This window comes from Mustelus asterias, chromosome 24 (assembly GCF_964213995.1).
Source record: "Mustelus asterias chromosome 24, sMusAst1.hap1.1, whole genome shotgun sequence".
NCBI lineage: Eukaryota > Metazoa > Chordata > Chondrichthyes > Carcharhiniformes > Triakidae > Mustelus > Mustelus asterias.
Genome location: NC_135824.1, coordinates 1,721,331 through 1,733,616, shown reverse-complemented (window position 1 = coordinate 1,733,616; position 12,286 = coordinate 1,721,331). Strand labels below are relative to the sequence as shown.

At 52.1% G+C, this 12,286-nt stretch overlaps 1 protein-coding gene across 1 annotated transcript in view; it reads right to left on the bottom strand.

Moving 5' to 3' along the window:
• slc24a1 (solute carrier family 24 member 1) overlaps window positions 1–12,286 on the bottom strand; it is a 64,303-nt gene that overhangs the window by 36,812 nt on the left and 15,205 nt on the right. The window contains exons 4-5 of the mRNA XM_078241894.1: window positions 11,833–11,858; window positions 11,231–11,332 (exon numbers count right to left, since the gene is read on the bottom strand). Of these exons, the coding sequence (XP_078098020.1) occupies window positions 11,231–11,332; window positions 11,833–11,858 (128 nt within the window). The remainder of the gene's footprint in view (window positions 1–11,230; window positions 11,333–11,832; window positions 11,859–12,286) is intronic.

The following is a 12,286-nucleotide window of genomic DNA, read 5'->3' as shown; positions in this document are numbered from 1 at the left end:
TTGCATTGTTGTGGAAACAGCTTGCTTGAGATAAAATAAATTGGAATATAAAAATGTGACTTCGACTTTCTGAAAGTTGCAATCATTGAATCTGCCAAGATCCAGAGTCCTGGGATTCCAGGGATTCAGGATGTAGGACAACACCATAGAATCCCTACAGTACAGAAGGAGGCCATTCAGCCCATTGAGTCTGCGCTGACTTTCTGACAGAGCATCTTACCCAGGCCCAATCCCCTTCCCTATCCCCGCAATCCCACACATTTCCCATGGCTAATCCATCTAACCTGCACATCTTTGGACTGTGGGAGGAAACCGGAGCACCCGGAGGAAACTCACGCAGACAGGAGGAAAACGTACAAACTTCACACAGACAGTGACCCAACCCGGGAATTGAACCCGGGTCCCGGGTGCTGTGAGGCAGCAGTGCTAACCACTGTGCCACCGTGCCCCTGGGAATCGAACCCGGGTCCCGGGTGCTGTGAGGCAGCAGTGCTAACCACTGTGCCACCGTGCCCCTGGGAATCGAACCCGGGTCCCTGGTGCTGTGAGGCAGCAGTGCTAACCACTGTGCCACCGTGCCCCTGGGAATTGAACCCGGGCCCCTGGTGCTGTGAGGCAGCAGTGCGAACCACTGTGCCACCGTGCCCCTGGGAATCGAACCCGGGCCCCTGGTGCTGTGAGGCAGCAGTGCGAACCACTGTGCCACCGTGCCCCTGGGAATCGAACCCGGGCCCCTGGTGCTGTGAGGCAGCAGTGCGAACCATTGTGCCACCGTGCCCCTGGGAATCGAACCCGGGCCCCTGGTGCTGTGAGGCAGCAGTGCTAACCATTGTGCCACCGTGCCCCTGGGAATTGAACCCGGGCCCCTGGTGCTGTGAGACAGCAGTGCGAACCACTGTGCCACCGTGCCCCTGGGAATCGAACCCGGGCCCCTGGTGCTGTGAGGCAGCAGTGCTAACCACTGTGCCAAGATGATGAAGCTCAGAAATTCTCCCTTATTTTTAAAAGCAGTCAAAGGACCAGTTATAGTTGTTGATATTAAACAATAAGAAAACCTAAAGAAATGGTGACCTTACTTAGCATAGATATTGATTCTGCCTGTGTCCCCCAGAGCAGTGTATGAAGCATCATTAAATACCATCTGACTGAAATAGGGCTTTCAACTCTGGGTAGACGTATTGCTGGAGGGTTAATCACATGACCTCCTACCCGACTGCCCCATGTAACCAAACCAACTTTTATCCTGTTTCCTACAAAAAGCTGGAAGAAAGTAAATAAAATATTGACAACAGATCTCTGTGTCTGCACATGCGCAATTACAACAGCAGGGTTCTGACAGACAGCAAGCTGTCAGGCCCCTGCTGCCGCAGACAGCTTGAACCAACCCCTCTCCACAACTGTGGGAACCTGTGGCCGATCGCAAGCCCCAATACGCACAGACATCTAACCCCTGCTGCCCAGACCAATCGCACCGCCCTCTACCCCCCCCCCCCCCCCCCCCCCCCCGATTTGATCACATCTGCAGAGCGGCAATGGTCCCCCTCCCCCTCGATCTGATTGCTTGCAGAGTGCGCAGTGACCCCCCCTCCCTCTGCCTTCAGGCCCTGCTCCCTTCAGGCCCCGCCTCCTTCAGGCCCGTCCCCTTTGGTCCTATTCCCCCATAGGCTCAGCCCCATGGCATTGCCTGGTGGGATTACCAAGGTGCCAGGCTGGCAGTGCCAAGGTGCCAGATTGGCACTGCCAGGCTGGCACTGCCCAAGGGCACCCCACCCTTTCCCTCGGCCTCCCGGGGGGCCTCAATGGCTTACGGTTCCACTGGCGAGGCCAACACAACTGTTCCATGTTAATGGGGAGAAGGTGTTTTCCTCGCCAGAGAGAACATCTCCCGGCGAGGCCATAAAGGCAGGCGAGCCCGGACGCTTCAGCGCCAGCCTCACTAAACAGATGCAAATCTTCATTTAAATAAATTAGAATAAATTATTCAGCCTCTCGCCCATTTCCGGTCTCTCTGGAAATCCAGCTCTCCAGCTGGGAAATCGGGCGCCATCCTGATTTCCCAGCTCTCGCAGGGTTTTACCGGCTCGTTCCATCCATCGGGGAAGCCGGTAAAATCCCGACCAATATTGTCTTTAGCCTTTGTGATAGTTCTCCCGGATTTGTTCACAACAGTGTTCAGGAGTTTAATATTGAATTCCCAGAGATTCCAGGAGAATCTCTGGGAATCCTGAAAGGTTATTGGACTAAGTTTCTCAATATTTGGACCTCTTTCTAACTTGCTTTAGAAAGTAATTCTTACCAACAAAATAGAGCTAAACAGACCAGGCTGTCTTGGTTACTTATGTCTTGGCAGTGCTGACTAGAAAGTTCTCCCAGACGTTTTGTACATGTGAGGCTGCGACACCCCAGTAATGTCGGCCCTGTTTGAGGTGTAATCTCTTGACTCCAGATATTAATCTAAATCCTGACCAAACAAAACCCAATTGGGAAAAGCAAAAGAACAGGTGGCAGTTTGGCCCCCGTGTTCCTCCTTTCCTTCACCCCGCTCCTGCTGGTGAACATGGCGACCAGCTGGATTTAATTTATCCTTGGCCCAGTGGCTAGAACCACATTCCAGTTTAGAATCATCCAATCAGACGGTCACTTTCTCATTGGCCAGGTGAAGGCAGGTGACTATGAAAATCGGCATCTCATTCCAGGCTGATGCTCTGTACGCAGGGCTGAGGCAGTGCCGCACTGTTGGAGGCGCCTATTCTTGGATGTGGCATTAAGATGGTGCCCATCCATTCTCAAAGATGGATGCAAAACATTCCATGACTCTATTCAAAGAAGAACAGATGAGTTCTTCCTGTTGTCCTGTGTCAATGTTTAACCTCAAATTAATATCACACAGACAGATTGTTTGGTCATTATTGCATTGTGGGAGCTTGCTGCCTGATTGGCTGCCACATTCCCTACATTACAACAGAGACATACAAGTTCTTCATTGGCTGTAAAGTATTTTGTGAAAGGCACTATCGAAATGTAAGTCTTTCTCTCTTTATGTGTGACCCATGAGGGTGAGTGTTGGAGATTGTTTAACACAGAGAGTGACCATCTAGCTGGCTCTGATTCTATCCAAACTCCATTAACTAACAATACTGTTTGAGTGGCAGTCCAGAATCATCCAATCAGACAACGAAGAGTCTGCTCACTTTCTCATTGGCCATTCACTACAAAGATGGGCATGTTATGCGGCCAATGGCGGGAGCCTGTGGGTAGAGTGATCGGAGTTGGGACCTCATGTGAACCACAGGTGGCAACCCAGTCTCTTTGAATTTCTCCAACTCAGAACGAGAGACAGATATCTTCACTGAGATTGTAGAAAGGTGGGGTTGAGGGAAAGTTTCTAAAAGCGATAGGAATGGATTGATAACTGAATTTGCAGCAATGGAGTTTCTAGTAGTGATCTGTAAAGTGTGTTTTATAGTGATGGAAAAGGAAAGAGTTACACAGGATTCCACTTGTGCCTGGTTCGGAGAACCTTGTCAGCAGTTGTGACTTGCAGTTATCTGCTTAGCCTCCAATCTCTGCTTATCTATTTTTGAAAGGTAGAGTTGGTAAATCCTTCAGAGTTATTCGAGGTCAGAGAGAGTTTGACACTAAGAACGGAGATTGACACATGAACGAGATAAAAGGGCAACATTTTATTGAGAATTTCAAGCTGTTTTTAAGGTGATGATAATGTGGTGCTGATTAGGTGGAGGAGATACTTGGAGGTTAGTCCAATATTCTCTGGATTTTGGAAGAATGAGGTGTGTTCTCATTGTAAAATATAAAATTCTTAAGGATGAGGTAAGTTCTGCGAGGATGTTTCCTCCGACTGGGGAATCTACCACTGAAAAGAAGAGAAATGTCTTCACTCAGAGAAACGTGGATGCCCAGTTGTTGAGTATATTTAAGATTGAGATTTTTGGGAATTAAGGGATAATGGGGATAGTGAAGGAAAGTGGAATTGAGATAGAGGATCAGAAATAATGGTACAGCAGGTTCCAGCCGACTTCAACTCCTATTTCTTATGTTCTTATGTACATCATTAAGTTGTTATTATGTAATGTCTACGAGTTGTATCAAGATGTACACCAGGCTCCTTGTCTGTTCTCTAGAATAAGCTTTGGGGACTGATAAAGACCTAACATGAGCTAATGAGGATTTTAAAAATCATAGAATCCCTACACTACAGAAGAAGTCCATTCAGCCCATTGAGTCTGCACCGACAACAATTCCATCCTATCCCTGTACCCCCACATGCTTACCCAGCCAATCCCCCTGAAACTGGGGTCAATTTAGCATGTCCAATCAACCTAACCTGCACATCTTTGGACTGTGGGAGGAAACCGGAGCACCCGGAGGAAACCCACGCAGACACGGGGAGAACATGCAGACTCCACACAGACAGTGACCCAAACCGGGAATTGAAGCCGGGTCCCTGGCACTGTGAGGCAGCAGTGCTAACCCCTGTGCCACCCTATAAATAATTTACAGCTATTTATTAATGACTCATTGGACCTTATCCGATCTTTCACCCTGATAAATGGTAACAAGTTACAAATTTTACACAAAGTCTTGTTGGTTCCAGCTTGTGGAATTAAATCTTGCAACGAGGTGAAAATGATGCCAATCTCCATTCTTTCCAACAACAATATGTTGAAACTCTTGACCATATCCAGAAAAATTAGCAAATCATCCCATACTGTCACAGCAACTTCCTGCTTCTTCTCAACGCCCAGTTCCCAGAGGAAGTGACATTTGTTTAAGGTTGTTGCTGAAAGGGAGAAATTGTCTCCCATCAAACTGGTTTGTGTCAGAGTTTGAGAGAATTGGCACTGAGTCCAGTGCTGTGTCTAAAAGGACAGAATGTCCCTCTCTGGCAGACAGACAGACAGAATGTTATTTCACTGAGTTTCACTCTCATTAACAATGGATCGATTCGAATTAAAATTGAATTAATTTTCCCGTGGAGGTTAAGGGGGGGATTCACCGGCCCCTTTCGCCGCCAGCGCCGAGCCCAGTGGCATTGGCTCAAATTCAGGATTCACACCAGGAGTCGGTTTCAGATTCACCCACCCTCCAGCCCCGACCAGGCTCCCACCCGGGGAGGGGGCAGCACCCAGATAATTATGCTGAACCCCTCATTGTAATATCATTAGCAGGATGGATGGTCCATTAACCGGCCTCCCCACGACTGAGCATCTCAATTGGGGGAGGTGAGGATCAAGTGGGAGGGAAGGGGCTGCTTTGGATGACTGGGCTATTGGTGAGTTTGAATAGTTCTGTCTCTCGCCATGTCACCCTCAGACACCTGAATGTTAGAAGGGTGACACAGTGGCACAGTGGTTAGCACTGCTGCCTCACAGCGCTAGGGACCCGGGTTCCATTCCAGCCTCGGGTCGCTGTCTGTGTGGAGTTTGCACTTCATCTTTGTGTCCGCGTGGGTTTCCTCCGGGTGCTCCAGTTTCCTCCCACAGTCCAAAAATGTGCGGGTTAGGTTGATTGGCCATGCTAAATTGCTCCATAGTGTCAGGGGGATTAGCAGGGTTAATATATGGGGTTACAAGGATAAGGCCTGGGTGGGATTGTGGTTGGTGCAGACTCAATGGGCCGAATGGCCTCCTTCTGCACTGTAGGATTCTACGAAGTTTGATTCTCTCTTTGTTTGCTGTAACAGCTCTGAGGTTTCTGCTTGATGCTAATCCATGCATCATGCCCATCTGGATCCCTGCAAACCCCAAAGCAATCCACCCACAATCTGGTCCCACCCTGGGTTTATTTAATACCCGCCAGTTGTTGCCAGCCCTCTCAGAACTCCCTTCACTCCCAGGATGTGTCAGCGCTCCCAGGCCTCTCTGCCTTCTCAGCATGAATGAGTGTAAGCTGTTGGCACAGCTCGAGGAACTCCCTTCATTGACAGCCCCAAAGCAGATGAGGGAGGGGGGAATTGCCCAGGTTACATGGATCAGCTGCCCCAGTAGAAGGTAAAAAATGTCATCAGACAGCTCGTATCACACCCAATGTTGCATGTCGAAAGATTTGTAGAACGCCCCAATAGGGCAGCTGCTCTCTACCTGTAGCCACTTCCTCTGATCCCATCCTTATCCCACGGGGTAACGTTAACACGCTTGGAACACGCTTGCTGCAGATGATGTGTTTGATGAGCAGACGGTCACTTTAACCAGTGGCTTTATCGCTCAGCGGCCGAGGCTCCAGTAAGTTCACACATCTCTCTGACCAAAACCCTCAGCCTGTGGCACCCTCAGCTTCTTCAGAAGGACACAGCTGGCCAGCACAGAATTAACATCTGGAACACACAAACAGCTGCCACAGCTCAGACAGGCAGTTACAAAGGACCCTCATTGAGGAAGTCCCCTTGAATTCTCCAGGAAACCCAGGATACGGGCACAGAGCATTCCGCTAACACTCAGTGTAGCGCTCACAGACTCCTCGTGTGAGGGAGAGTTTGTGAGGAGTGAAGCATTTCATACCAAGAAGCAGTCGGCAACTCCCTGACGGGTTCAGGGCTGTGCTGTTAATGCAGTCACTGGAAGGGACCGGGGTTTAGGGAGGTGGGGTACAGTGTCCCGCCAATCGAAGGGTATATGTCAGGTCATTCCAGGTTCCAGAGTCTGCCAACCTGCCTGGCTGAAGGTGGCACGATGCCCACACAGGAGATTCCACCAGACATCCTTCCTCACCTGTGCCCTCTCTCACCCATGCTACTCCCGATCTTCCTGGCAGCTGTTCCTCAATTAATCAGTTTTCCCCCAGGGGCTACACACAGTCAGGTGTTGGGGGAAGAGGCAGCCACAGCGAGGCTCACTGGCATCCTGATGTGCTCCATTAGCGTTGAGGTGAAGGGACGGATGATGTGGACATGAGGCCAGGTTGCAAGATGAGGGGACAGGAGGTTGTGTCAGTGACCGTGTAAGTTATCTGGTGTGGGCTACAGCTCTAGTAAAGCAGCGCTGGATGGGAGAAAGCCGAGGGTTTGTCAGCCTTCAACTGCTGGATCACAATGGGATTGGGAGGAGGTTAGAGTGAACAGATGGATTACATTGCTGAATGTCTCTCTCTTTTCCACACAGATTGAAGATGAATATCTGTTTGGAGCTGCTGAGTAGCGCCGAGGCACGCAGGAGGTGGTGAGAGTGCCATGCCAGTGCCATGCCAGCCCAGGCATGACCCAGCACCACAGGAGCTGGCCGCAGAACAGCAGAGGGTTACTGCAGATGCTCAAATGCAAACCGTCCATCGTGCCGAGGAGGGGGTAAGAAGACAGCGAGTCTGTAGGCCACAGGTCTACAGGAGGTCTATTTGAGAGCAGTCCGACATTGGCCGCCGACGCCTCCACCTTCACAGGGAGACAGCGCAGCATCTGTGCCAGGATCTCACACCTGGCATCAACAGGCGCAGGAGGACACCGATCCCTGTGGCTGTGAAAGTCACGGCTGCCCTGAAGGTTTTTGCCTCTCGATCATTCCAGGGCTCGGGTGGGGAACTGTGAAGAATCTCTCCACCTTCCACACACAGGTGCATCGCTGGGTGACGGATGCCCGGGCATCGGAGTACATCTCCTTCAACCCGGACCAGGCCCACCAGGACACCCCGGCTGCAGGATTCAATGCCATTGCCAGGGGACGATCAATGGCACCCATGTCACCCTACCAGCACCGCCTCAACAGGGAGTGCCCTTCATCAACAGGGAGGGGTTCCACTCCCTGAACATCCAGCTGAACATCATTGCCCATCTGTGCATACTATCCTGCAGAGTCTTCAAGGGTAACCCCCAGCTGCGGGGCTGGCTCGTGGGGGACAAGGGTCACCCGCTGAGTTCATGGCTGATGACGCCTGTGCAGAGAGCCCTGAGCAAGGTGGAGATCCATTACAATGAGGCCTACTCTGCCACCAGCATCACTGAGCAGTGCGTAAGCCTACGGAAGATGCAGTTCTGCTGTTTGATCCTCTCCAGTGGGGCCCCCTGAGGGTCACAAGGATTGTGGTCACTTGCTGTGTGCTCCACAATCTTACCCAGCAGTGGGGCGACACGGTGATGGAGGAGGAAGAGGCGGAACAGGCGGTCACTGAATGCGGAGGAGGAGGCGGATGGTGTCTGAGGACCCAGAGGTGGAGGCAGCCAGGGTGCTGCAGGGCCAGAGGAGCAGGGAGGTCCTCAACCTCCAGATTTACCACCCAGGAGGATAAATGTTCTGGCAGCTCAATCCCCGCCCTCCCCCAACCTCAGACCTTTCTTTGCCCAGTCCCATGTCTGCTCCTCCCCCGCCCTGCAAGGGGCGCCGTTACATCCCAGCAGGGTGGTGGGCCTGGCTTCTCAGTCTCAGTGGGTCCACTCACACGGTGAGGGCGATGACAACTCGCTGCTCCTCATTGTCACAAAATGTCTGACTCCTGCCTTTTCCATGACTTCCCACTGACATCCCAACTCAGTCCTGAGTGTGCGATGGGGCCACTTTCATCTGGGACACAGTTAGGGCGCTGAGGGAAGTGTTGGTGCTGGGATTGGAGTGAGTCTCCACATCGCTGAAAGGTGATACTGTCAATTCAGGCTGTCAAACTCTGGCTCTCGCTGCCTCCCACTCGAGGGCAAAGCTGGAGGGTTTGTGGGGAGATCGGAGCTGGAAACAGAAACACCTCCCGACCCCAGCCTCCGACCCCAGCCTCCCCTGCCATCCTCCTCCCCAACCCCCCCAAGCCCCCTCCCCCAGTACACCCCCCATCAGCCCCCAGCCTCCCCCCCCCCCAACCCTCCACCCCCAGCCCACAGTGCTGAGGTTTACCGCACACAGTGAGAATTGTAACGATGATTTCAAAGTGCAAATGTACATTTTGTGCTTCCTTCTCCCTATCCAACACCGTGATACTGCACCCATGCCCTCCCGCTCCTTGTAGATACCCCCCAAATTGCACATCCGCAGCAGAGGCTGCTTCCCACGCCCTTTGACCTGTGAAACCCTTGGCGGGCGTCCATTGGAGGGCCCCGGCTGACGTCCGGGTGTCACTGGTGACGATGTCACCCTGGGTTTTCTGCCCACTGCCCACTAGAGACACCGGTGTCAGGAAGGGGAATTTAGAAGGGCTGGCGACTCCCAGCGTCTCCCTAGGGAAGGCCCTGGGATGGGTTCCAGTGTCTCCTGGTCCCTCGGGGTGGCCCTGCTCCCTCGGAGTGGCCCTGCTTCCTCGGGGTGACCCTGCTCCCTCGGAGTGGCCCTCTCTCTCGGAGTGGCCCTCTCTCTCGGAGTGGCCCTCTCTCTCGGAGTGGCCCTCTCTCTCGGAGTGGCCCTCTCTCTCGGGGCGACCCTGCTTCCTCGGGGTGACCCTGCTCCCTTGGAGTGGCCCTGCTCCCTCGGAGTGGCCCTGCTCCCTTGGAGTGGCCCTGCTCCCTTGGGGTGGCCCTGCTCCCTTGGAGTGGCCCTGCTCCCTCCATGGGACAGAGGGGTTGGTGCAGTGAGATACAGATGCCTCAGCTGGCGATGCCAGTCCTGGAGGCAGCCATTGTCTGAGCCACATTGGCAATGTCCTCAGCCATGGACGGCTGTGATTGGGCCAAGCACTGGAGCGTCTCAGCAATGTCCCTCTGTGTTCGGAACATGTCCATGTGTGACTGGGATCTTTTGTCCAGGGCCTCAGACATGGACATCGGAGGGAGCCACGCTTTGGACATTGTCAGACATGCCTCGAATGTCTTGCCCCCGGGTTTTCCACTGCGGTCGCCACCCTTGCAGTGTTGCTCCGGGTACCACGCATTGCTGGCACCATCTCCTGTGAGAGTAAGCCTGGCTTTGCATTTGTACCAGCGCTGGGATCACCTTTTCCAGATTATCCACATCTGCCTTCAGGGCACCTGGTTGCTGGGAGCCAGCAGTCCTCGGACTGTCGGCTTGCCTGGAAGTTCCTACCTCCACCCGACGTGCAGCAGCAGCAGCTGTCTGGGGCTCACCAGAAGCCAACCGCTAACATTTCCCACCGCGGTGAGTGTCTCTGTGCTGGTGGATGGTACAGGTGAAAACAGAGGCTGTGATTGGGGGTGTTCCGAGGGCTTGGGCAGGGGGCTGCCACCCCAGATGTCCCAGCTCCACCTGGTGAAGATCCTGGAAGAGAAAAAAGATGGGGTCAGTGTGGGGAATGTCGACTCCCTGGAGACGGGTCCTCAGGGTAATGACGTATTGGACTCTCACTTCCTCGGGGTTTTCCAATCTCACAGTCGGCCACCACTCACTCAGTGACCTCCCCTGCGATTTCCAGCGCCCTCTCCCCAAAGGTGGTGAGAACCTGCAGCTCTGGCAAGCCCGTCTTCTCCCGCTTCCTCTGGTTGTGTGGAATCTTGTCCTACGGAGACACAAAGAGGACATTGTGAGATGGTGGCTGGTTGGCTATAGGGAGGGTTGACATCAGGTGACAAGCGTGGGCACTGGGGTAAGTCTGAGAGAGGTAGTGATGGGGATTAGTTGGGGGATTGGAGGGAGAAGCTGGTAGCTGGGGTGCTTGAGGGTTGCAAGGATTTAATTTTAGATGGCAGAGGTTATGGTCGTGGGGTTGGGGGTGCCAGGGGAAGATAGGTGGGTACTCACCCCTGTAGCTCGAAGCAGTATCTTCTTCCTGCATTGAATTGCAGTCTTCCTGGTAAACCTGTTGCAGTCTCAGCCACCACTACCCAGGCATCTGCCAACATATTGGCACAGGGTCTCCTGCCAACCCTTGGGAACGGGATGCCCCTCCTCTAGCCTGGCCTCCAGCATCTTGTCTCGCCGTCCGGATCCAGGAAGCGAGGGGCAGCTCTTGGTTCTGCCATGTTGATTGATGGAGTGCGAGTGGGGGGCTGCAGCTAGTGGTTACAGTGGGGGGGACGCCCTGGCCCTGTTCAGTGCTGCCAGTGCCAATACCATTCACCCCGTTTACCCGCCAACGGGAGAACTTAGAGCGCAAACTGGAGAATCGCGTCTAAGGTATAATTTCTTGTTGTTCTAATTATTCCTGACAAGTAGCTGAATCAACATGAACTGAGGTCACTGCATTCTCGCGCTTAGCAAATGCAGAAAAATAAACATCCAACTTTTCAGCAAAGGTAATAACTTTTAAAAGGCATCTGACACGTACTACTCGCTACAAATGAACCAGTTTGGTCCCTAGTTGTTAAATAACCAGATCTTACAGTCTACCCAACAGGAGTTCAGTCCTTTACCTTCCGCCAATGGGTCGAGTGTGTTGATCATGAGCTGAAAGATGGTGTTGCGTAGCATACTGTTGTGTAGGGAGGGGGTGCTGCTTCCTCGAGTTAGAATCGCTTTGGGCTAAACATTAAACAAGAAAATATACCAACAAATTAAACCAGAGATCGCAAACACATGTTCAAAGGTAATTAATTCAAATTTAAGTAAAATGCCAAACAAATCGAAACTCAATGCCATTTGTGAATATTTCTCTGAAATAAATTCCTGAGCTCCTCTATCTTTTGCCTCATGGGCACCCCAGATTTTAACTGCCCCACCCTTGTTGGCCATGCCTTCAAATGTCCAAGCCCTAAGCTCTGGAATTCCCTCCTTAAAGTTCTCCTCTCTCCACCTCCTTTAAGACATTCCTTAAAATGTCCTCTTTGGTCAAGTTTTGGTCACCTATCCTTACATCTCCTGGTTCCCCAAGTCACATCTAGAGTTACCCCAATTATGCACTGGGGAATTTCTCTAGGAAGTTCCCACGTAAGGATTTACCTGCCAATTGCCCAGAAATGCTAACCTCCTCTCACTGGGCCGGGAATCATGGGACAAAACGACTTAAATCGCTAACTTCGGATGGTTCCTCTACTTTTATCTCTACTTTCTCAGGAGGCCAAGGAAATTTGGCATGTCAGCTACGACTCTCACTAATTTTTACAGGTGCACCATAGAAAGCATTCTTTCTGGTTGTATCACAGCTTGGTATGGCTCCTGCTCTGCCCAAGGCCGCAAGGAACTATAAAGGGTCGTGAATGAAGCCCAGTCCATCGCGCAAACCAGCCTCCCATCCATTGACTCTGTCTACACTTCCCACTGCCTTGAAAAAGCAGCCAGCATAATCAAGATCCCACGCACCCCGGACATTCTCTCTTCTACCTTCTTCTGTCGGGAAAAGATACAAAAGTCTGAGGTCACATATCAACTGACTCAAGAACAATTTTTTCCCTGCTGCCATCAGACTTTTGAATGGACCTACCATATATTAAGTTGATCTTTCTCTGCACCCTAGCAATAACTATAACAGT